This window comes from Salmo salar, chromosome ssa08 (genome assembly GCF_905237065.1).
Source record: "Salmo salar chromosome ssa08, Ssal_v3.1, whole genome shotgun sequence".
NCBI classification, from domain to species: domain Eukaryota; kingdom Metazoa; phylum Chordata; class Actinopteri; order Salmoniformes; family Salmonidae; genus Salmo; species Salmo salar.
The window spans coordinates 4,908,837-4,935,160 of NC_059449.1; the positions used below are offsets into that span (position 1 = coordinate 4,908,837).

Here is a 26,324-nt window from a genome sequence, read left to right on the forward strand (position 1 = left end):
TATAGCGCTTTCCCGTTTGTAGTCCTAAAAAACAGAAATGAGTTATGGTTCGTTCAGCCATTCCTATTGGGAAAGCATAGGGTTTTGGGATAAATGCTGATGTTAAGGTCTGAGGTTATTTAACACAGGCTTAGGAGATCTTATACGTTTTGTTCTGTGAGAAAATATCAGTCAGTTAACAGGAACTTAATGAATTATGAAGACTTTGTGTGCTTTTATTGATTACATAAATGCTTAAAAATTCAAAATTGATGTTAGATGATGAATATTATGTCATAGAACAAAGTATAAGATATTCCTGACAACACTGGGGCAATCGTGCACCACCCTATGGTACTCTTAATCACGGCCGTATATGATACAGCCTGGATTCGAACCAGATACTATTGTGACTCCTCTTGCACTGAGATGCAGTGCATTAGACCGCTGTGCCACTTGGGAGCCTGAAGGCCTGTGTTAACACGCTATTAATTTCCATATAGGCTTTGCCAATCGAACCATGGCTGTGTTAGTGCCTACAAAGAGACGCCATTCGTTGGCCATTCATAGAACCACCTCAGTGTATTGAAAGGCGAATGTGTAGCCAAAAACTACAAAGCCCATATGGTAGTGTTACACAAGACGCTGTCTGATGATGCCGCTTTGACAAAAAAAGCCACACCCCTCAATAGTTACCACAGCCACAAAGTCATAAACCCCTCTATTTCTACAATATTCATAAAATCTTATTTTAAACCTAACCACACTGCCAACCGTATGCCTCACCTTAAATTAAGACCAAAAATACGATTTTTGTTTTCATTAATTTTTACCATAGCCTTGTGACTTTGTGGCTGTGGTAACTAGTGAAAACCCCTAAATCATACAGAAAAGGAACACTATCGAGTGAGTTGAATAGTTACATGTTCATAGTATTTGCTATAAACGTTAGTATCGTTTAAATTAATCTGAAAGCCATTACATTGATCGATTTAAATGCATGGAGGCTTTCTTCATTCACAACAAATATATATTTTTTTCAAGAAACATGCCACTCTGTCGTGGCGGTTTTGCACCAGTTAGCGTTATTAGCGTTTGATGACAGTCGGTAGATAAAATGCAATATGTGTAATTCTTGCCACTTTGATTATTTTCTCATAGCAGGGAAATAGCTTTCTGTTTAGTGAGCTAGTTAGATGCATGTCATTTCTTAATAATTATTACCAAATGCTTATTTACTTGCATTCGCCTTAACAAGATACTGACAGCTAGCTAACCCCCTTTCGTCTGTGCTTACCGGTAACTTTGCTGCTTGTTAACGTTACAGGATCTTGCTATCAGAGCCAAAATGTGCCAGTCTAAGATCTGAATAAAAATTTAGTTGAATGACAGTTTGCAAATGCATTTTCTTTTGTTTTGTTCTCCTTCAAAGCAGTGAAGCTGGCCTGCTTGGTGAGGGAGTGGTTGTGAGGACCTGGACTACAAGGAAGGCACAGAGAACAGGCTTGGAAGCACTGAAACAACCATCATGCTCAGGAACTGCACTGTCAGTGTTAAGGACATTACTGCAAGGCCGTTAAGTGCTCACTGACTATCTGACCTCTTATAGTGAGTGCCCTTATCCCCTACTTTTCAACTTCCCTTCATAGGAGGGCATGAGTAGACACACTAACAAATGCAGTTAGAGTGAATAGATTTTTACCCGCTAACAGACGCTCTTGAATTGCAAACCATGGTGGATAACCGCTATGCTACGGCCCTGGTCATTGGTTCTGTTCTGAGTCTGCTGGCCACAGTCTATCTCTCCGTTGCCGTGGGAACACAGCACTGGTACCAGTACCGAAGTCCGCCCGGCAACCATGAGGCCAGCAACGCTTCGGAGCTGCGCGAGGACTTCATCAACGGGGAGTTTGATGAAAAGGCTTACAGCGACACTCTGTTCCGCCTCAACGGCACACTGGGGCTGTGGTGGAGGTGTGTGCAGGCGCCGGGCCAGTCACACTGGTTCAAAGAGCCTGGTAAGAACCTACACACGCTAGAGTGGGTCACCGAACACATGACTCAATTGCATTTGTTTAAAGCATCTGCTAAATGGCATATTATGATGAATATATATATATATATATATATATATATATTTTTTTACAGCATTCATTGCAGGTGTTGGTACAGAAAGGGTGTACTGGATACACAGGTGCACCAGTTATACATCGCTGTGCCCATCAGTGTTATACACCATGTTAATATTGTATTATAAAGCAAAGCCTCCTTTTTTCTGATACCCACAGAGAAGCAACACTGGGTTTGCTATTAGTATAAATATTTGGTGCTTACTGCCAATGAGTTTGGGGTTCAGTATGATCACAGGTTGTCGACAATGCAGCTTTTAAAGGCAATTTCTGATTGAGCGGACATCTGCGGTGTTTAACCATGAATGCGAACATGTGAACATTGCCTTTAAAAGCTGCAATGTCGACAACCCACATCAGATTGAATCCCGGCCTAACGCTCTGTCTGTCTGTCTCTTGTTCTCTCAGATCCTAAGATGGTGACGCAGTGTGTGAGCTTCACTCTGCCTCAGCAGTTTTTACCCAAGTACAAAGAACCAGGGAATCACAACACTGGGGAGGACCTGCTTCGGACATGTGAGTCTTGCCTTGCAGCCACTCACACACATACATACAGTGCCTTTGGAAAGTATTCAGACCCCTTGACTTTTTCCAAATGTTGTTACGTTACAGCCTTATTCTAAAATGTATTTAAATAAAAAATCCTCAGCAATCTACACACAATACCCCATAATAACAAAGTGAAAAAGGTATTTTGAATTTTTTGCAAATGTATTAAAATAAAAAACAGAAATACCATATTTGCATAAGAATTCCGACCCTTTGCTACGAGACTTGAAATTGAGCTCAGGTGCATCCTGTTTCCATTGATCATCCTTGAGATGATTCTACAACTTGATCGGAGTCCACCTGTGGTAAATTCAATTGATTGGGCATGATTTGGAAAGGCCCACACCTGTCTATATAACTCAGCACTCCCCTATCCACATCGACGGGACAGTAGTGGGGAAGGTGGAAAGTTTTAAGTTCCTCCACGTACACATCATAGACATACTGAAATGGTCCACCCAATACAGACATTGTGGTGAAGAAGGCGCAACAGCTTGTCACCTAAATCCCTCACAAACGTTTACAGATGCACAATTGAGATCATCCTGTAGGGCTATATCACTAGGGTTGCAAAGGGTCGGTAACTTTCCGTTAAATTTCCGAAACTTTCCATGGGAAGTTAAGCCCGGGAATTTGATGAATTTTGCTTAAATTCATCAAAAATGTTAGCTTATAACAGTGAACCTTTTTTGTGGGATACACATAAGGCAATTCTAGGTCTTGTGGCATATATTGGTTAAACTATCCCCAATTCAATGGAATTGCAACCCTCTGCATGCACAGTGCATTCTTCCATCACATGTACAGCTGATTCTCAAGATCTTCCTCACTAATGAGATGCTATTGAGCCCACACTACTACACTGTCTGAGCCAAGGACTACATGCTCTCTGGTAAGTTTTGATTACAATACTGTGTGGGGAGAATATATTTTATATGACATACATTATTTTTTGTTAACTAGTAAATAATAGCCTACATCAAAGTGTGTTTAAATCATTTCTAACTTGTTAACAATTTCTGCTAGTTAGCAGGCTCAAGCAAGCTAAAACTGAGTGTTATTTCACCTGTTTCCATACATGTTTCATTTTAAAACATTTATCTAACAAAGGAGTTGTTTAATCTAACTGCTTAACTATTTATCTGTACATGGAATTCTATATTTATTTTTTTTAGTCCTTTTTTTCTAATCTTTACAGGAAAATGCCACGGGCACTATCTGATGTGTGGAGACATTTCACTGCAGCTAATGTAGAAGGAAAAGCTGTGTACATTTGCAAATACTGTGCCAAATCATATGTGAAGAATGCAACAAAGATGCAGAATCATCTGGCCAAGTGCATAAAGTTCCCTCAGCACTCACAACAATCAACCTCTGACAAAAGTCCCTCTACTTCTATTCGAGGTGAAAATTATGAATCAGATACCTTATCGATAGCAACAGCTGATGGTCCTCCTGGAATCAGAAGTGTTTTTGACTCAATGGAGGAATGTAGTCAGAGAAATGCTGATGAATGTCTTGCTCGAGCTGTGTATGCAACTGGTTCACTTCTGATGCTCACAGGCAATATGTATTGGAAGAGATTTCTGAATGTTCTTCGCCCAGCATACACCGCTCCAACCAGACATGCTTTATCTACTCACACTGCTGGATGCAGAGTTCAAGTGAAGGTCAAGCAAATCATAGAGAAAGCAGACTATTGCAATCATCTCTGATGGGTGGTCGAATGTTCGTGGGCAAGGAATAATTAACTACATCATCTCCACCCCTCAACCAGTATTTTACAAGAGCACAGACACAAGAGACAACAGACACACCGATCTCTACATTGCAGATGAGCTGAAGGCAGTCATCAATGACCTTGGACCACAGAAGGTATTTGCACTAGTGACAGACAATGCTGCGAACATGAAGGCTGCTTGGTCTAAAGTGGAGGAGTCCTACCCTCACATCACACCCATTGGCTGTGCTGCTCATGCATTGAATCTGCTCCTCAAGGACATCATGGCACTGAAAACAATGGATACACTCTACAAGAGAGCCAAGGAAATGGTTAGGTATGTGAAGGATCATCAAGTTATAGCAGCAATCTACCTCACCAAGCAAAGTGAGAAGAATAAGAGCACCACATTGAAGCTGCCCAGCAACACCCGTTGGGGTGGTGGTGTCATGTTTGACTGTCTCCTGTAGGGGAAGGATTCTCTCCAAGAAATGGCCATGTCACAGTCTGCCGATATGGACAGCCCCACCAAGAGGATACTCCTGAATTATGTATTTTGGGAGAGAGTGGTAAGCAGCCTGAAACTCCAGAAACCTATAGCTGTAGCCATTGCACGGATTGAGGGAGACAATGCCATCCTGTCTGATGTTCAGACTCTGCTTGCAGATGTAAGAGAAGAAATCCCACTTCACTGTTGCTCCAAGCAGAGGAAACTGCAGTTCTGAAATACATCAAAAAGCGTGAAGACTTCTGTCTGAAGCCCATACACGCCGCAGTGTACATGTTGGACCTCGAGTATGCTGGCACAAGCATCCTGTCTGGTGCACAGATCAACAAGGCCTGTGGTGTCATCACTACCGTGTCTCGCCACCTTGGACAGGATGAGGGCGAGGTTCTTGGCAGTCTGGTGAAGTACACTTCCAAGCAAGGGCTTTGGCATGGAGATGTAAAATGGCAGTCATGCCAACATATCTCATCAGCAACCTGGTGGAAGGGACTTTGTAGATCTGAGGCTCTTTCCCCTGTTGCCTCCATCATCCTCCAAATCCCACCAACATCAGCCGCCTCAGAGCGCAATTGGTCCTTTTTTGGGAACACACACACCAAAGCACGCAACAGGCTGACCAATACAAGGGTTGAGAAATTGGTGGCCATCCTGGCAAATTTGAGGCTTTTTGAGCCTGACAATGAGCCATCCTCAACAAGGTTGGAATGTGACAGTGAAGATGAGTCTGATGTTCAAGAGGTGGACATTGAGGAGATCCAGACATGGAAGCCAGAGAGGAAGAAAACCAAAGCTTTAGTTTCTAGACTATCATTTTACAGATGTATGTTGAAAATGTTTTTGGGAGATGCAATGGATCATTGGGGATCATTCAATATTCCCTTTCTTTTGTTGTTCATTGAAATCATTTACATTTTAGTCATTTAGCAGACGCTCTTATCCAGAGCGACTTACAGTAGTGAACGCATACATCTCATCTTTTTTTTTCTTAAAATTTTTTTCTTCGTACTGGTCCCCCATGGGAATCGAACCCACAACCCTGGCATTGCAAACACCATGCTCTACCAACTGAGCCACACGGGACCATGTGGATTGTCCCATGTGAAGAGTCAACTCATTTAATTAAAGTTCAATTCGTAACAAAATTATTATATATTTTTTTTATTGGAAGGATTTAATCATTTGCAATTATATCTACTTATGATAAGGTAAAAGGTTTATGTTTCTGTCTCCATATGATATGGTATACCCAATGCAAAAAAACATCTACATTTAAATGGTATTAATTTGCATATATTTCCGTTAATTCCCATATATTCCCATTAATTCCCACTGAAAGTTTCCACCTCTGAATATTCCCCAAAATGTGCAACCCTATGTATCACTGCCTGGTACGGCAACTGAACCGCTCACAACCGCAGGGCTCTCCAGAGGGTGGTGCAGTCTGCAGAACGCATCCCCGGTGGCAAACTAACTGCCCTCCAGGACACCTACAGCACCCGTTATCACAGGAAGGCCAAACAGATCAAGGACATCAACCACCCAAGCCACTGCATTAACATCTGCTAAACGTGTATGTGACCAATAAAATTTGATTAGATAAGGTCCCACAGCTGAGAGTGCATGTCAGAGCAAAAACCAAGCCATGAGGTCGAAGGAATTGTCGAAGGAATAGAGCTCAGAGACAGGATTATGTCGAGGCACAGATCTGGGCAAGGGTACCAAAAATATTCCTGCAGCATTGAAGGTCCCCAAGAACACCGTAGCCTTTCTTAAATGGAAGAAGTTTGGAACCACCAAGACTCTTCCTAGAGCTGGCCGCCCGGCCAAACTGAGTAATCGGGGGACAAGGGCCTTGGTCAGGGAGGTGACCAAGAACCTGATGGTCACTCTGACAGAGTTACTCTGTGGAGATGGGAGAACCTTCCAGAAGAACAACCATCTCTGCAGCACACCACCAATCAGACCTTTATGGTGGAGTGGCCAGACGGAAGGCACTCTTCAGTAAAAGGCACATGACGGCCCACTTGGAGTTTGCCAAAATGCACCTGAAGACTCTCAGAACATGAAGAGCAAGCTTCTCTGCTGTGATGAAACCAAGATTGAACTCTTTGGCCTGAATGCCAAGCATCACGTCTGGAGGAAACCTGGCACCATCCCTACGGTGAAGCCTGTTGGTGGCAGCATCATGCTGTGGGGGTGTTTTTCAGCAGCAGGGACTGGGAGACTTGTCAGGATCGAGGGAAAGATGAACAGAGCAATGCACAGAGAGATCCTTGATGAAAACCTGCTCCAGAGCACTCAGGACCTCAGACTGGGGCGATGGTTCACCTTCCAACAGGACAGCGACTCTAAGCACACAGCCAAGACAACACAGGAGTGGCTTCGGGACAAGTCTCTAAATGTCCTTGAGTGGCTCAGCCAGAACCTGGATAGAGCCTGATCAAACATCTCTGGAGAGACCTGCAGCAACGCTCCCCATCCAATGTGACAGAGCTTGAGAGGATCTGCAGAGAAGAATGGGAGAAACTAAGCTTGTAGCGTCATACCAAAGAAGACCAGAGCCTGTAATTGATGCCAAAGGTGCTTCAACAAAGTACTGAGTAAAGGGTCTGAATACTTATGTAAATGTGATATATTTTTTAATTAATTAGCCAACATTTTATTAAGGATGTAACCTAACAAAATGTGGAAAAGGTCAAGGGGTCTGAATATTTTCTGAAGGCACTGTACATACACACAATGTATAAACACACTGTAGTTCAAACAAGGTTCACTAGTTTTTATTTAGTTTGTTTTATGAAAACATGTGTTTTTCATTTTTATGTTATTTAGAATCAGTTTTAGTTTTAGGGACAGAAAGTAGCCTATGCGTTGGAGGCTAGGATACATTTATGTGTTGTATAGTTTGTTTATTTTGAGATGTCACGTCTTGCCACTGTGGGGCAGTAATGCATCAGGTGATGGGTCAGGTGATGATGTGGTCAGGTGAGATGGTGTAGATGCACGAAGTAAACGGTAGTACTGGGTAAATTTCCTCAACAAGCAGCAGCATTAAAGCGCCAGGCTCAACACGCAGCTGTTTAGCCCTGTAGCTACCACGTTGTAGAAGTGCGAAGCACACCTGTGCACATGCACAGCTACTCTGTGTTAGAGCAAAGTCATGCATCACGCTTCTTTCATTGGATGTGATCGAGTAGTAAGGCTAACAAAGCCGACTGTTGACGAAAGTCTTTGAGAGAAGTCTGGGGAGGTGCATCTGTGACATTAGTGGTTTTCAAACAGCAAGGCTCAGATCAACATGATGGCAGTGTCAACATAGCCACCATTGTTTATAAAAAAAAATTCTTTATTAATGTTGAAATAAACTTTTCTAAACCCCCATATCACACTCACAAACAGAAAACATAGGCTTAACATTTACAATGAATTAGTTAGAGAGGTCTCATCAATTTGATTTGAATCCCCTGTTCTGCAGTTGCACCTCTGCCGACTTCACTCCTGGACTTTCGTCTACAGTCGGTTGCTTGAACCTTACCACTCAAACCCAATCTGTGTGGCCCGCCAGATTCAGAAGCTTGAAAACCCTGTTAGATTTTTTTTCTCCAAATATTTAGAGAGGAAAAACAAACTAAACATTTAGTTTTTTTGTTTTTAAACAGGTTTGTTAATGATTTTACTGAAGTTTACGGGGGGGAAAAAAATCCAGATTTGTTTTCATTTACTATAATAACCTTGGTTCAAACTAAGCTTGTGTTTAATAGAGATGAGGTTTGGAAATGTGATTTCCACTGTTGTTTTTTATTGTTACTGACAGTCATGTGACCTCATCTCTTTCCCTTTCTCTCTCTGGCAAACACGCACAGAGACACACAGCCACACGTTCATAATAAAGAAACATTGGTTTGGCATTATAAAGCTCTTTCTTCAGATAGTGTTTATCCGTCTACGAAACTATAAAAATAACTTTATTTGTACTGCACTTTTCTGACATCTCTAAGTTGGTTTCTCTCGGTGTCTGAGCAGACCTGTGGATGTGCCAGTTCCTGCTGCCTCTGGTGTCCCTAGCCTTTGTGTTCCTCAGCGGACTCATCGGCGTTTGCGCCTGCCTCTGCCGCAGCATCACCCCCACCCTGGGCGTTGGAGTGCTTCACCTGCTGGCAGGTTTGAGAACTACATGGATAATCACAGTGCCTCTCAACTCCCTTAACCCTCCCACCACACACGAACACACACACAAACTTTACACCCAACAACATGTAAAGGTATGAATGAAAGCTAAGGGATTCATGATTCATGCCGCCTTCCACATCTCGATTTCTCTCAATGAAATTCAATTGTGCTTTATTGGCATGAAATGCACATGAACGTTTTGCCAAAGCAGAAGGGTTTTCAATTAAGTAAAATGTACAATTGCATAAAGTTACATTCATTGTTGTCTTTCCCATCCAGGTCTGTGTTCCCTAGGCACAGTGTGCTGCTTCCTGGCTGGCATGGATCTCCTCCACAGGGTGTCGGTGCTTCCCGACGGTGTGGACGGCTCCCTGGGCTGGTCCCTCTACCTGGCCCTCATCTCCTCGCCACTGCAGATGATGGCGGCCGCTCTCTTCCTGTGGGCCGCCCGGAGCCACCGCCAGAACTACACCCGCATGACGGCCTACCGGGTGGCCTAAATAGACTGGGTTTCTTTTATACGTCAGGGTTGCATTCAGTAAGAGCATAACGTTTTGAAATGGAAGATGTAGAGTGTTTCCAGTAACATGCAGACTCCAATTTGAAAAAGGTGAGATTGTTTCTATGAAATGGCTACGTTTCTAAACATTTTACAAACGGCATGTTTAACTGAATGTGACCCTAAACTAATCCTAAATGGCAGTCTACACAACAATGATCTATACTCCTGAGGGGTATCCTACGAAGCAGGTTTGAGTAGTTAGCAAGGGGACTTTGGTCAACTCGGAGTTCAATTCGGGGTACCAGTCATACGAAAGGGGCTCACCTTTTAGCCAAGTTCATTTCTATGGCAACGAATCCATCAGAACTAACATGCTCCGGGGCGGGCTAACTTGCAGCTAACGCCACTTACCCTGAATAAAATTACTGAGCCGTGAGTTGAGGACCAATGAAATCCGATACCTTTCTATCAAAGATTGCGTCGTCATCCCTTTCATTTGAGGAAGATTAATGATTCAATATAAAAAAATATTATTTAATTTAATCAAATGTTTTGTTTGTCTAAAATAAATTATTTACACATTTAGTAATGACAGAATGCATTTTAAGCGTCACTCAATGTAACACTTTTGTATAACTTAATAAGTAAAAAAAATATTGATAGGAGTGGGTAGAAAGTGCTTGTGCATTGATAAGCACACCAAAGTCAGCATTCATGAGAAGTAATAAAATAAAGACGGTTGGTTCATTTTGTGAAACCCTGAGTAGTTTTAGCTTGCTTCCTAGGATACTCCTCTGCTCTTGAAAGGCCTACGTGTGTTTGCGTCTGTCTTAGCCCAGCACCGAAGCTGTTAAACATCCTGTTGGTAAGTAGAATCTGGGTCACGTTCAGAGGGGTGCAACGTACTGAAACATTGCTAATAGAAATGTGATAATTAGAGCTGAGATTTCTTACTCGTCATGTCAGAGTTTCTGAAGGCTCCACAACGTTTTGCCCTACTGAACACAACTCAAGTGATTTAGTGCTGGGCTGGGACAAAACCTGCACTCCGTGGCCTCGCCAGAACGAGGCATGAAGAGCACAGGGTGGCCCAATGATTCACTCTGTAACAACTACGCCTTTACATTGTTGTCGTCATGACAATCTTCCCCATTACTATACCTGATTGACAGATTTTAGGGTGACTAAACCTTCGACACCTTAACTACACCCCCCGGGGTGGCCTAAACAATCTCTCCTCCTGAAGCACAACTGTTCAACAGCTCACACTAGCCAATATAACCACAAACGAGACTTCGCCTGTATAAACATATCCTAAGAGCTTCTCACTGTCCTAGAGGCAAGTGTTTAATTTGATTTTACTTTAAGATGAATTTGTCCCCAGCAGCACGTACTGTATGTGTATAATGTTTAACAACACCTGTGGTTGATTATGAGAAGGTGAGGTGCGTTTGTTTTTCTTGAAACCTGTTTGTATGTGAATCTTTAGCGATGCTTTTTTTATTCAAGTTAACAACGGTTGGAGTCATATTTTGCCTTTGCTTCTGTTGCCATCTCTACCATTTATGAATGAACGCTTTTTGCAATCCTAGCCTTTTTTTCTAGTTTTTCCTAAACTAAATGGTTTGTTGTTTTTTTTTTTTGCTTTTAAAGTTTTGTGTTATGTTATCTATAGAGCGTTTTAGTGACTTTTGACCCCGTTTGCCTACATTTCCCTTTTTTTATTTCAGCTGATGAGAATGTTCAGTTTAATTTTGTGTCATATGTTGATTGAATGTCACCTTTTGGAATGTAACCACTTCTTTGCCATTGTCATCCATATTTATTGACATTTATTTGAATGTAAAGACGTTATCCTGGGTTGTTTTGACACCACTATAGCTAACCTGTGTTTTGATCTTCCTCTTTATGCTCATGATATTTTTTTGGTTATGTTGAAGTAAATTTAGTTCCAATACTTATCTTTTCTGAAGCCTACAGTGTTTGAAGCCAGCTTTAAACTACCAATGACAAGACAACTGGCACTAACTCCAAGTACACTTGGTAAATGAGCACTCAACAGATATTGTTTACTGGGACACATTTTATGAAGGGTGTCTAAATGTGTTGAAACAACTTGTGGCTTTTGGAAGTGTTTTTATGTGACTATACCTAAAGCACACTACATACCTGTTTCTGTAAGAGTAAAGTTCACCTATGCTGACCTTCTGTCTGAGTGTTAATATTGTATGTGTGTGGGAGTGTGTTTTAGATAGTAAAATGGTGTTGTGTGTAACATATCTAAAGTTCAGGAGGAAAGACCACACCTGAAACAATTTACATCTCTTTCCCTTCTGACAATCAAACAATTTACAACTTCATTCGCCAACCCACTGGCTGTATATATTCGTGATCTGTAGCATTTCAAATCCCTCCACCACCCCTGTCTCCTCTCCTCTCTGCTCTTCTTGTTTTTTTCCAGGATACATTAACTCTGCACCAAGAAGAAGATGCCTCCAGGACTCCCACCCCAAACACTCAGTCTTCATCTGACGATACCTTGACGACCAAGCAGTCATCCTCCCGAACCATCACTTCCCATCAACCATCCTGAACCATAATGCCCTTTCAACCACTGCAAACCATTAAGCTCCTTTAATCATCCAGGGTTCCTCTCGATGCTGCTACACCACCTCTGACGATGCCTGCCAAGATCCATTCTACAACCACCTATCAATCATCCAACTTCATGGCAAACTCGAGCTCATTTCTGCATGACGTCATTCTGTATTCATACCGTTTCCTGTATTAAAGTATCTCAAAGGTGTCATCTACCTAGAAAATTACGCTTTCACTGCTAGAAAATGGAGCAGTGAAAGCGACATTACATCACTATGAAGACAACTAATTAAACAAAAAATGTAAATGTTTAATTGACATACTAGATTATTGCATTGAACTGTGCATAATTTCACATACAGTATTCCTGAGGTTATTTGGTGATGATAAAAAACAATGGAATTAAAAATCATATGAAAATCAGGTTAGACTAGTTAGTGCTTCTTAAGGTTCTGTGTGTGTTTTCCCTTTAATTCTCCCACTCTTTAAATTCTCTCTTCCTCCCCCTCTCCCTTCATCAATCTCTCTTCACTTGCAAGGGGGGTATAGTGACTGTCATCTTTCGTGCCAGGTGGAAGGCAATACTCTTCTCATAGTATGCACACTCGTTCACAAAGAAGGGATGGAGGACTTCTTCCCCTTCGTACTTAACTATCTCCCCAGAAAACATCAGGAACATGGGATCTCCTGGATGGAGAAGGCAGAAGTCACGGTCCTGGAGAGAAAGATTCACATCAGCATGCTTTGCATTTTGATAATGACTAGGTCTATGCTAATTTTCACTAACCAAATGCTCACTGTTCCCTTACTCTTACCCTAACAAGCTGTTGCAGTTGATAGTTTGGTCATCTATAGACCATAATCAAATCAAATGTTATTTGTCACATGCACTGAATACAACAGGTGTAGACCTTACAGTCAAATGCTTACTTACAAGCCCTTAACCAGCACAATGCAGTTTTAAGAAAATACAAAAAAAGTAAAAGATAAGAAAAACAAATAATTAAGGAGCAGCAGTAAATAACAATAGCGGGGCTATATACAGTGTACAGAGTCAATGTGTCAATGTACGGGGGCACCGGTGTCGAGGTAATTAAGATAATTACGTACATGCAGGTAGGGTTATTAAAGTGGCTATGCATAGATAATAACAGAGAGTAGCAGCAGTGTGTGGGGGGGGGTGTGTGCAAATAGTCTGGGTTGCCATTTGATTAGCTGTTCAGGAGTCTTATGGCTTGGGTGTAGAAGCTGTTTAGAAGCCTCTTGGACCTAGATTTGGCACTCCGGTACCGCTTGCCGTGCGGTAACAGAGAGAACCGTCAATGACTAGGGGTGCTGGAGTCTTTAACAATTTTTAGAGCCTTCCTCTGACACCGCCTGGTATTAAGATCCTGGATGGCAGGAAGCTTGGCCCCGGTGATGTATTGGGCCGTACACACTACCCTCTGTACTGCCTTTCGGTCGGAGCCCGAGCAGTTGCCATACCAGGCAGTGATGCAACCCGTCAGGATGCTCTCGATGGTGCAGCTGTAAAACCTTTTGAGGATCTGAGGACCCATGCCAAATCTTTTCAGTCTCCTGAGGGGGAATCAGTTAAATATGTAAAGAACGTTGTACCCCGTCGCCTACCTGTCATTGTGGGTGTATGGCAGTGTCCTGAAGTTCATAGCGTTACATTTCAATAATTCCCTACAGACCTATGTACCAATGAAGCTTAACTGTGGGAAGATATTTTTAGTTGGGGGTGCTGGAATGGGGGGGTCCCCTTCATAATAAAGCATTTCATGCACCTATAATCACATTTGTGTACCAGCATACTGTTGAGCAGACAGTTTTAGGATGTCCACACATGGGGCTATTTTTTAGCAGGATCTGAAAAAAATTGCCTTTTATAAATGCATTTAATGCAATTCTAAATAATTTTCATGATAGAATACATTAGCAGAATATTTCTTTAATACCCCACAAATGTCCAAATTCAGGCTACTGTGCAACGCACTATTCAGGTAGGATGCAATTTTGGAACTTTATAAAAGAAATTGTATTTATAAGAATTTCTTTTATCATTATTGTATATCATCGTTATTATTGTAGGCTTATGTATTAATCTAAACCAGTTCTTTAAAATATGCTAAATGTGTTTTGTTTCATTCTGTTGAGACATTTATGTTGGCTAAATCAGCCTATTGCTGTCATGTGTTGAGTATGGTAGGCACTAGCCTTTCTTGGTCATTTCTGCGATATAGACTGTTCAAATCTACTGTGAAGGTTTAAACTAGTTTTTTTTTATGTTATATCATACAGTGGACACCTAAGCCTATGCAATGCTCTGATGCATTTAGTGCACAAATCTCTGACAGCTGAACCGTGAGGTGGACAATTATTGTTTTAGGAAAGTTAAATAAATATACATGCTATAAAACAACATGCTATAAAGTTTAGCATTTTGCTAAACATGGAAACACAAGGACTAGTGTTTTTGTAATTTGTTATAGGCCGTTTTTAAGTACATGTAATGTGGCTCATTTGGCCAATATCCATCGTTTATTGATGGCGCTGGCTGCGTGGGTAGACGATCTAATGCGTTAAGCACCCAATGCATATGAATGACCGGTAAATTTCTCAAATGTCCGATAAATAAAAATCTTCCCAATTACTTGTCCGGCGCCAAATTCTCATAATCGGAAACCCTGATATGTAGTATACTGTATACAGTATATAGTATAGGCTACAGTAGGCTACAAAATAAACTTCCCAGTGACACTGATTCACCCAAAGATGAAGATGAAGCAGAGGCTTCTCACTGGTGATGGCTGATGAGCTCGTGCCAATATCTCAAGATTAGCTACTTTGAAAAACAGTGCTGTTCACTCAGAATCACTCAAAAATTGTTAGGAATTTTTCAACAGTAGGCATTTTCTTTTCGAACGGTAGACCTATGTTTTTCTCAAGATTATATTTTGAAATTTGTGAAAGGCAAACTGGCAGCTGTAACCAACCATAGAAATATAATCCAAAAATGACAGTTCCCATTCATGTCAGGACTGGCAGTCATTGCTGGTGTACCTATGTGTTTAACAGTCAAAGTGCCATGGTTAGAGGTTCCAAAATCCTTCTATGGATTATATCTACAGTATGGCCTCCAAAAGTTGTTTTATACTTGGCTCGCATGCTGCCCAAATTGCATACCTCCCAACTGTAGGTGCTTGTGATAAAACTTAATCCACAGCTATTTTTTTAGAAGCTATTTATCCTCTGTAGCTAAATTATGCTCTCTGATTTAATATTTTGAATAATTTAATTTATGTCTGTCCAGACAGGAGTAATATATTGTTTTTGTTGGTTGCTTAATTATGGCTAAATGATTTCAATTTATCAGAGGGTGCTGCAGCACCCCAGGCACCCCTACTTCCCGCAGCTATGCATTGAAGGGTTCATGTACAGGACTTTAACCGACTGAAGCTGGATTAAATTATATACAAGGACAGAATGTTCCTGAACCTGTAGTTGGGGATGTATGGCAGCAGTGATTTGATTGGTCTCTGGGTCTCTTGGATAGTATACACTCTTCACAAAGGAGTACACATCGTCCACCTCGCCACCTTCAAAGGCACTTCCTGGTAGAGATAAAGATACGAGAAGGTTTGTAATTGGTTAATGACTAGAATAGAATCTAAAATGTAATTTCTCTTGGTTGGGAAACTTGTCTTAATATGGAATCATGAAGTAACCAAAAAAAGTGTTAATCAAATCAAAATATATATTTTATATTTTGGTTTCTTCAAAGTAGCAACCCTTTGCCTTGATGACATCTTTGCACACTCTTGGCATTCTCTCAACCAGCTTCATGAGGAATGCTTTTCCAACAGTCTTGAAGGAGTTCCCACATATGCTGAGCACTTGTTGGCTGCTTTTCCTTCACTCTGCGGTCCAACTCATCCCAAACCATCTCAATTGGGTTGAGGTCAGGTGATTGTGGAGGACAGGTTATTTGATGCAGCACTCCAACACTCTCCTTCTTGGTCAAATAGCCCTTACACAGCCTGGAGGTGTGTTTTGGGTCATTGTCCTGTTGAAAAACCAATGATAGTCCCACTAAGAGCAAACCAGATGGGATGGTGTATCGCTGCAGAATGCTGTGGTAGCCATGCTGGTTAAGTGTGCCTTGAATTCTAAATAAATAAGTGACAGTGTCAAGAGCAAAGCACCCCCACACAATCACACCTCCTCCTCCATGCTTCACAGTGGGAACCACACGGAGATCATACGGTCACTTACTCGGCGTCTCACAAAGACACGGCGGTTGGAAACAAAAATGTCAAATTTGGACTCATCAGACCAAAGGACAGATTTCCACCAGTCTAATGTCCATTGCTCATGTTTCTTAGCCCACCAAGTCTCTTCTTCTTATTGGTGTCCTTTAGTAGTGATTTCTTTGCAGCAATTCGACCATGAAGGCCTGATTCACGCAGTCTCCTCTGAATAGTTGATGTTGAGATGTGTCTGTTACTTGAACTCCGTGAAGCATTTATAGGTGCAGTTAACTCTAATGAACTTATCCTCTGCAGCAGAGGTAACTCTGGGTCTTCCTTTCCTGTGGCAGACTGTTCTTTCTCTTTGCTTATTTGAGCTGTTCTTGCCATAATATGGGCTTGGTATTTTACCAAATAGGGCTACCTTCTGTATACCACCCCTACCTTGTCACAACACAACTGATTGGCTCAAACGCATTAAGAAGGGAAGAAATTCCACAAATTTACTTTTAACAAGGCACACCTGTTAATTGAAATGCATTCCAGGTGACTACCTCATGAAGCTGGTTGAGAGAATGCCAAGATTGTGCAAAGCTGTCATCAGGGTAAAGGGTGGCTACATTGAAGAATCTCAAATCTCAAATATATTTTGATTTGTTTAACACTTATGTGGTTACTACATGATTCCATATGTGTTATTTCATAGTTTTGATGTCTTCACTATTATTCTACAATGTAGAAAATAGTAAAAATGAAGAAAAACCCTTGAATGAGTAGGTATGTCCAAACCTTTGACTGGTACTGTACATATACATTATATAAAAGAGCACAGGACAGTTACAGTACAAAAGATAGGAAAAAATACGCAAAATACAATAACCATAAATGCAGTGAAGACCAACAAAATAGTGTTGAATGGTTGGCCCATATACATAAAGAAAATCTCATTGATCTGTTCCTGGTACAGGGGAGCTAGATGCTTGTAGGTATGAATTATGTTTAAGCTATTCTTGTTGTTGACCAAGGCAGTAGACTTGGTAGCGATGATCGAGGGTTATGTATTCTGTGTGTAGAGGATGTGAGGGGTCAGCAATGTTTATCTTTGATGGGAGTTCAAGTACCTGAGTTAAAGCACTGGACCCAATCTAGTGTCTGGTCGACCGCCTCCTTCATGATGTTGAAGATGTCAGCTCTGACCACACCATGGGGTTGAGGTCCCACCTCTATCGCTGTGGAGTGACACCATCAGAATGAATACATTTGTCATGTAAATGGGAAAACATACTGAAAATACAGTGGTTTCTTATGACAGGAAGAAGATTGCATGGTGTGTTTCCAATGAACACACGGCACAAGCACAAGCACAAACACTTACTGAAGCCATGCTTGCCCAGGGAGTCCTGAGAGTAGGCATCAGCTAGGGGTAGATCCAGCAGGATAAACCTCACGGGCGCTGAGGTTATCTTCCTCTGAGAACACAACACATTAACACTTTACACTCCAGTAGAACCCAGATTATAGCAGTCAGATGATGCCCTTCTCCTCATAGAAACTGGGTCAGATGGTGCATGCACTTCCCCTTTAAGACAGCAATCGAGTCATGTTGAAATTATACACTCCAATCAGATTATTAAAGTCCAACCAGCATTGTATCTGTAGCTAAATTTCCATCCAATTGGCAACAGATTTTCATACGAATATTCTAAAATCCGCATAAAGAAACTATGCCAATTTTCCACCAAACAGACTTGTTGCAGATAGAAATTTGTGTGTGATGACATAGCGCAGACAAATTTTACTTTTTCGCAAAGTGTTTCCATCACATTTTCAACTCTACAGATAGTTTTTTTTGTGACAAAACTATCTGTAAAATAGCAAATGTACCTACTCTGTTCTTGGCACTTGCGCTCTAGCCAACAGCACTGCACAACAGCTCGCAGATACAGATACAAACTGTAGGCTAGTCTACATTATATGAGATTATAATGGATAAGAGCGAGAATATTTTTTATTTGTCAAATGGCAGTCAAGCATCGATCATCACGTCACTAGATAAAGACTCTATATTTATTGGAAAGGAGCATCAAGCTCATCACGGTGCACTTTCACCACCCTGTGAAGTTCATCATCTGCATAGTTTTCCGAGTCGTAGTGGGAGGACCACACACCATATCACCGTGTGACTCCAATCTTACTTAGACATGATGGTTAATATATCAATAAAGGTGATCCCATCAGATCCCATCATATTGAAGGAACAAATGATCTGCCGGCATTTCTAAGTTGTACTGAAACTTCCTTTTTCCATCACAGCTGTCATGATTTTTGTTCACACAGTGTGACTTTACTCGCATAAAAACTGTGGATGGAAACATGGTTAGAGACAGCAACAGACAGAATCATTTTCTTCCCCTTCCAGACAGCAATGCTTCCAACCAGCATGTTGTCTCAATGACAGCAACAGTCCGATGAACCATCCACTTCCCCTTTAAAGCAGATTTTTTTTAAAACATTTTAGTCATTTAGCAGTCGTTCTTATCCAGAGAGAATTACAGTAGTGAATGCATACATTTCAGACATTTTTCTCCATACTGGTCCACCATGGGAATTGAACCCACAACACTGGCATTGCAAACACCATGCTCTACCAACTGAGCCACACAGGACATTTTAATCTAATGCTCTCACACCAAAACAGAATAAGATACACTTTTGACCCTAGAGAGCATATTCGATGGCCCACATTGGGGGCTGGCAGTACTAAGGACAAGGGGACGATGTTTCGAAGTTCAGGTCTTGGATCAGTTTCCCTTGTCCTTAATTATTTTCCTTTATTTTATTGAATTGAACTGAACCTGTGGTCACCTGGATTTGTCTATAGATGTGCATGATGACCCAGTCTTGGACAGAGTAGGAGATGAGGCTGAGGCCCATGTTGGCTGTGGTGTTGTGGAGGTCACACACCAGGTCCATGGCCCCCACGTTGCCCTTGGGCCCAAGTAGTGTGTTCAGCTCCTGGGCTCGCCTCACCTCGTACGGGGTGGCGTCCGTCACAGGTGAACTAGGGAGGGAGAGAGAGGGGGAGGGATATGGAGAGAGTGAGAGAGAAGGGAGAAAAAGAAAGAGAGAGTGGGAAAGGGAGAAAGAGAGAGTGAACGAGTGTGCATACAAGAAGAAAGGTGTATCGCCTTGGCATGGGAGAATGCAAACTACTCATCTTTTCTGGTGAGAGACTGAGATGAGGAAGTAAATGCCACCAACTCTTTGGGATGCCATCCCTTAGCTCTGTAGGGTTGAGTAAATCTGGAGTATCAATTAAGTACCAAGAATGAATATGAATTATGATATAGTCCCATTTATGCAAAAACTGGAATAGACTGTTCAGATAAGTAGTGGCCTTGGTGGTCAGGTACATACCAGGCCAGGCTGCAAGGTTCAGAATGTTCCAAAACAATATCCAAAGTTATCTGGAAATGTTGCCATGACCACATTGTTAATTTACGGACTCCACGGTGGATGGATATATTACATTAAAGCTATATTGTGTATGCTTCTATGTCTCTTTACAACGCATTGTGTAATTATTGGCTTCTTTACATAGTTGTAAGATCTCATTTCTGATTCATACAGTTCACACCTGAATAGTACAGATATGATACATTTGGAGATGAGGTGAACAATCCCTTTATGGATCACACTGATTGCATGTACAGTTTCATTTGTGCTTATGGCAACGTTTACCTGAGTATGGCGTCAGTGAAACAGCGGTTGAGGTCCATGTCGGTGTATCTTTTGCACACTTGGACAGCACGCGGGTTGGATATGATAGTGGTCAAGGTCGCTGACCCTGCCTTCTCCAGCTTCTGCCTCTGCAGCTCCCTCACCAGGTACACGCCCGACATCTCGTTGCCATGGGTACCGCCGCAGAGGGCGACACGGGACAGAGCTGGGAGAGAGACTGGCTCCATCTGCTGGAGAGAGAGAGAGAGAGAGAGAGAGAGAGAGAGAGAGAGAGAGGGGGGGGGTTAAAGGGAGAGACACATATAGTAAAATAATAGCCAAAGTGTATCCACATAGTAATCTTTGAGCTCTCTATCACATCACTCATTTCCAGGGCTGCCGGCAAACACGTGGTGAGCAGGCATTTGCCTCAGCACTTTTCACCACCTCTGATTTAGTTTAAGGGTCTGACCCTTTTTTTAAATTTTCTCCTAAAATGACATACCCAAATCTAACTGGTGTGTTTTCTGTTGTCCTTTGCAGAGGCTTGAATTCTTAACCTGTGCGTTTGTTTCCTGAGTGAGTTTTCAAGACTTTTTTTCTTCAAGTGTGATCCTGTGGCTACTGTTAATCAGTAAGGTATTTATGTTTATCCTTAACCACTGATTTGTCGTCTGGTCTCTTCTCCTCACCGGGATCCAACCTCACCATGTCACAATAACGTATACTGAACTTTAACACTCTGTCATATAAACAGACCCACTTTGTTTGTCTTCACTGTGTCAGAAAGCAGGGGAAATCAACATTCCAGAGAAACAGGCTAGCAGGAAATGTAACAGCTGATATACCAGTATGTGTTTTCCAGCCACTCGGAAAAGTGTAAGGCTAGCAGTCTTACCTTGCGGTGTAGGTGAAAGTTCCTTCCCTGGCTGGGACTACAGTCTCCCTGGTCCTGTCTGACGAAGTCATGCTGAGCAGTCAGCAACCTTTGAACATTTTTACTAGCCCGAACACGTGTGAGCCAAATTTCACAATCTGTAACCTACACCAGGACCTTTCAATGCCAGAGGCAAGAAAGACCCGACACACACACACCAGACACACCACACACACACACAAACAAGCACAAACCCCCAATTTTCACAGACTGAACTTTCTTTGATCTGAGAGATAGAGAAAGAGAGGGGTAAGACATTGGTCGTGATCTTAGCCATCATTCATTCATTTTTCATAAGTTGTTAGGTGCAAGGTTTGTGGGGGGTGGGGGAAAGGAAGGTATGGATGAGAAAGAGAAGGTTTGTGGGGGGTGTGGGAAAGGAAGGAATGGATGAGAAAGAGAAGGTTTGTGGGGGGTGTGGGAAAGGAAGGAATGGATGAGAAAGAGAAGGTTTGTGGGGGGGTGTGGGAAAGGAAGGAATGGATGAGAAAGAGAAGGTTTGTGGGGGGGTGCGGGAAAGGAAGGAATGGATGAGAAGGAGAAGGTTTGTTGGGGGTGGGGGAAAGGAAGCGATGGACGAGAAAGAGAAGATTTGTGGGGGTGTGGGAAAGAAAGGAATGGATGAGAAAGAGAAGGTTTGTGGGGGGGGGTGGGAAAGGAAGGAATGGATGAGAAAGAGAAGGTTTGTGGGGGGGTGTGGGAAAGGACGGAATGGATGAGAAAGAGGTTTGTGGGGCGGTGCGGGAAAGGAAGGAATGGATGAGAAAGAGAAGGTTTGTTGGGGGGTGCGGGAAAGGAAGGAATGGATGAGAAAGAGAAGGTTTGTGGGGGGGTGCGGGAAAAGAAGGAATGGATGTGAAAGAGAAGGTTTGTGGGGGGGGTGTGGGAAAGGAAGGAATGGATGAGAAAGAGCAGTTTCTTGGACGACTGCGGCTAGGGAGGAAACTCCCAACAACGGTCCCAGAGCAAAATGCAAATTCAGCAATCAACACATCTTTATCAACACAATTGGTGTCTAGTGGTGCTTGTAATTCATAGTTTGTTACTGTGTAATTAGCTTTTTAGTGTCATTTTGAGTAAATACTTCGTAATATCTGTACCGTACAATAAAGTGCTACCAAAACATATACTTTCCCTGTGTCAACTAATAGCATTCTAAAGTGGGTGTGTTGTACCTCTAATGCTTTCTTCATTTTCTTCCTCATTGCCCTCCCTCTTTGCCTGTTTTGTCCTCCTTTTCTATCTTCCTTTTGTCTCCACCCCTCTCTCTCACTCTTCCTCCAAAGCTGTAATTAGCCCACTAATCCTGTTGGGTTAGTCAATCACACATAGGACTCAAACAGGACAGGAGAGATTAGGAGCTGAGGTGGCACCACATGTACCAGAGTGGTGGAGATTTCTTCTTCTTCTTCTTCTTCTTCTTCTTATTCTGTGGTTGCCCCATGGAAAGTGAAGAAGTGTGGTTGCCCCATTGAAACTTTGGTTGCCTCATGGAAAGCACTCTGCTTTCTTTGTAGACGTGCGTCATGCCCGGCAGGCATGTGACTTCCGTGAATCAAATTGGTCTGGACAAACACACACACACAAATCAACGTTTAATGGTTGCATACACAGATTTGCAGATGTTATCGCAGGTGCAGTGAAATGCTCATGTTTCTAGCTCCAACAGTGCAGTAATAATACCGACCAATACAAAGAAATACACACATAATCCAAAAGGTAAAAAGAAAGAAATATCAGAAGGAGCCATTTCAGAGTCTGGAATATACACTATATACAATTAAAACATTTCATTACATTACAGAACAGATTTGGTATTTGGTATTTTATTAGGATCCCAATTAGCTGTTGCAAAAGCAGCAGCTACTCTTTCTGGGGTCCACACAAAACATGAAACATAATACAGAATGACATAATACAGAACATCAATAGACAAGAACAGCTCAAGGACAAAACTACATAAATGTTTTAAAAAGGCACACGTATCAATGCATACACACAAACTATCTAGGTCAAATAGGGGAGAGGCATTGTGCCACGAGGTGTTGCTGTCAACGGTGTGCTACTGGTAGCGGAGTCAGGTGCAGAAGAGCAGAGAGTTGTGAACAGGCGCACACTTTATTAAGGCAGGAGAAACCAACAGACGGACGCCACTGTGTCAAAACCTCCAGCCAATTGGCAAAAGTGCAAAACGTGCAAACAGTCACAATAATTATGTTCAAACAAATAAACATACCTCGTGACAAAACACGGAATATATGAACACCAGTCTGGCACATCAAAAAATGTCAAAAAACAATATCACACAAAGACATGAGGGGGAACAGAGGAATAAATACATGCATTGTGATTGGGAAATGCAAACCAGGTGTGCAAAACAAGACAAAACAAATGGATCAATGAAAAATGGAGCGTCGGTGGCTCGAAAGCCGGTGACGTCGATAGCCGAACGCCGCCCGAACAAGGAGAGGAGCCGACTTTGGCAGAAGTCATGACAGTTGCTTTATCTGGGGGGTTTTTTAAACCAGGTTTGCTGTTTATTTTAGCAATATGAGATGGAAGTTCCATGCAATAAGGGCTCTATATAAAACTGTACGCTTTCTTGAATTTGTTCTGGATTTGGAGACTGTGAAAAGACCCCTGGTGGCATGTCTGGTGGGATAAATGTGAGTTTCAGAGCTGTGTGTAAGTTGACTATGCAAACAATTTGGGATTTTCAAAACATTAATGTTTCTTCTAAAAAGAAAAGTGATGCAGTCAGTCTCTCCTCAACTCTTAGCCAAGAGAGACTGGCATGCATGGTATTTATATCAGCCCTCTGACTACAAATAAGAGCAAAACATGCCGCTCTGTTCTGGGCCAGCTGCATCTTAACTAGGTTTTTCCTTGCAGCACTGGACCACATGAAAGGACACTAATCAAGATTAGACAAAACTAGAGCCTGCAGAACTTGCTTTTTGGAGTGTGGTGTCAAAAAAGCAGAGCATCTCTTTATTACGGCCGGACCTCTCCCCATCTTTACAACCATTGAATCTATATGTTTTGACCATGACAGTTTACAATCTAAGATAACATCAAGAAATGTAGTCTCCTCAACTTGTTCAACAGCCACACCATTCATTACCAGATTCAGCTGAGGTCTACCACTTAAAACCTCTTCACTATGGGGGGCAGTATTTTCATGGCCGGATGAAAAACGTACCCGAATTAAACTGCCTCCTACTCAGACTCAGAACGTAGGATATGCATATTAGTAGATTTGGATAGAAAACACTCTGAAGTTTCTAAAACTGTTTGAATGATGTCTGTGAGTATAACAGAACTCATATAGCAGGCAAAAACCTGAGAAAAATCCAACCAGGAAGTTGGACCTCAGAGGGTTGTAGTCATTTCAAATGAAGTTCTATCTAAAATACAGTGTCTGTGATGTCAAATTGCACTTCCTAAGGCTTCCACTAGATGTCAACAGTCATTAGAACCTTGTTTGAGGCTTCTAGAATACAATTTGATTGAATAAACCCGGAAGAGTATGTGGTCGGGCTGGGGTCATTGCCTTACCTCGCGCGCGCTCACGAAGGATTAGCCATTTTTATTTTTATTTTGTAATGAATCTGCTATTGTCCGGTTGGAATAGTATCGCAATTCTACGATTATAACACCCTAAAGATTGATTGTGAACATGGTTTGACATGTTACTACAAACGCTGATGGAACTTTATACCTTTTCGTTGACGGTGGATAGATACATTTTGGAATGGGGATCTGGACGCGCCATCAAAAAGGATTTATTTCGACATAAATTATGGACTTTATCGAACAAATGAACATTTCTTGTGGAAGTGGGAGACCTTCCGAGTGCATTCAGCCGAAGATCAGCAAAGGTAAGATAATATTTTGAACATATTTCAGCATTTTGGGGATGCCGTGGCTGGACGGCTAACTGAATAGCATGGTGCTCAGTACTCAGAATATTGAACAATGTGCTTTCTACGTAAAGTTATTTTGAAATCTGACACAGCGGGTGCATAAAAGAGTACTGTATCTATAATTCTTAAAATAATTGTTATGTATTTTGTCAACGTTTATGATGAGTATTTTTGTAAATTCACCGGAAATTTTGGGGTGAATACATTTTCTGAACGTCACGCGCCAATGTAAAATGTTTTTTTTTTAATATAAATATGAACTTGATGGAACAAAAAATGCATGTATTGTCTAACATAATGTCCTAGGAGTGTCATCTGATAAAGATCGTCAAAGGTTAGTGCATAATTTTAGCTGGTTTTGTGCTTTTGGATGGCTAACCTTGCTTTGAAAATGGCTGTCCTTGCTAAGAAAATGGCTGTGTTGTTGTTTTTTGCTGTGGTTGTATCCTAACATAATCTAATGTTTTGCTTTCGACTGTAAAGCCTTTTTGAAATCGGACAACGTGGTTGGATTCAGGAGAGGTTTATCTTTCAAATGGTGTAAAATAGTCGTATGTTTGAGAAAATTGAATTGTGGTATTTTAGTTGTTTTTGTATTTCGCGCCATGCGATCCCATTGGCTGTTGGCTAGGGGTTCCGCTAGCAGAACGTCTGGATGCAAGAGGTTTTAAGGAATGATTTGTACCAAATACAATGCTCTTAGTTTTAGAGATGTTCTGGACCAGCTTATTACTGGCCACTCATTCCAAAACAGACTGCAACACTTTGTTAAGGGTTTCAGTGACTTTATTAGCTTTGGTCGACGATGTACATATGGTTGAATCATCAGCATACATGGCCACACATGCTTTGTTTAATGCCAGTGGCAGGTTATTGCTAAACATAGAAAAGAGTAGAGGCCTACAGAGCTGTCCTGCGGTACACCACACTTTACATGTTTGACATTGGAGAAGCTTCCATTAAAGAAAACCCTTTGAGTTCTATTACATAGATACAGTTGAAGTCGGAAGTTTACATACACCTTAGCTAAATATATTTAAACTCAGATTTTCACAATTCCTGACATTTAATCCTAGTAATAATTCCCTGTTTTAGGTCAGTTAGGATCACCACTTCATTTTAAGAATGGGAAATGTCAGAATAATAGTAGAGAGAATGATTTATTTCAGCTTGTATTTCTTTCATCACATTCGCAGTGGGTCAGAAGTTTACATACACTCAAATAGTATTTGGTAGCATTGCCTTTAAATTGTTTAACTTGGGTCAAAGGTTTCAGGTAGCCTTCCACAAGCTTCCCACTATAAGTTGGGTGAATTTTGGCACATTCCTCCTG

At 41.7% G+C, this 26,324-nt stretch overlaps 2 protein-coding genes across 5 annotated transcripts; one reads left to right on the plus strand and one right to left on the minus strand.

Moving 5' to 3' along the window:
* The first annotated feature begins 742 nt into the window (after window positions 1-742).
* LOC106609951 (claudin domain-containing protein 1) lies at window positions 743-12,578 on the plus strand. 2 transcript variants are annotated; one of them, XR_001329804.2, is made up of 6 exons: window positions 743-885; window positions 1,412-1,997; window positions 2,517-2,624; window positions 8,909-9,046; window positions 9,335-9,665; window positions 12,019-12,578. XR_001329804.2 is itself a non-coding variant. In XM_014209016.2 (5 exons), the coding sequence occupies exons 2-5, from the start codon at window positions 1,712-1,714 to the stop codon at window positions 9,553-9,555; spliced, it is 753 nt and encodes a 250-aa protein (XP_014064491.1). In that variant the 5' UTR covers window positions 743-885; window positions 1,412-1,711; the 3' UTR covers window positions 9,556-11,760. The 2 variants fall into 2 exon arrangements, 1 of the variants encoding a protein (XP_014064491.1); XM_014209016.2 differs by lacking the exon at window positions 12,019-12,578 and having other exon boundaries at window positions 9,335-11,760.
* On the minus strand, window positions 12,445-21,302 carry LOC106609950 (N-acyl-aromatic-L-amino acid amidohydrolase (carboxylate-forming) B). 3 transcript variants are annotated; one of them, XM_014209015.2, is made up of 7 exons: window positions 21,027-21,302; window positions 20,150-20,379; window positions 19,274-19,469; window positions 17,784-17,877; window positions 17,530-17,637; window positions 15,657-15,772; window positions 12,445-12,870 (listed from the first exon to the last, which is right to left on the minus strand). In XM_014209015.2, the coding sequence occupies exons 2-7, from the start codon at window positions 20,374-20,376 to the stop codon at window positions 12,673-12,675; spliced, it is 939 nt and encodes a 312-aa protein (XP_014064490.1). In that variant the 5' UTR covers window positions 20,377-20,379; window positions 21,027-21,302; the 3' UTR covers window positions 12,445-12,672. The 3 variants fall into 3 exon arrangements, with proteins under 3 accessions (XP_014064490.1, XP_045578620.1, XP_045578621.1); XM_045722664.1 differs by having other exon boundaries at window positions 20,150-20,376; window positions 21,027-21,216; XM_045722665.1 differs by lacking the exon at window positions 21,027-21,302 and adding an exon at window positions 20,634-20,934.
* Window positions 21,303-26,324: the final 5,022 nt, after the last annotated feature.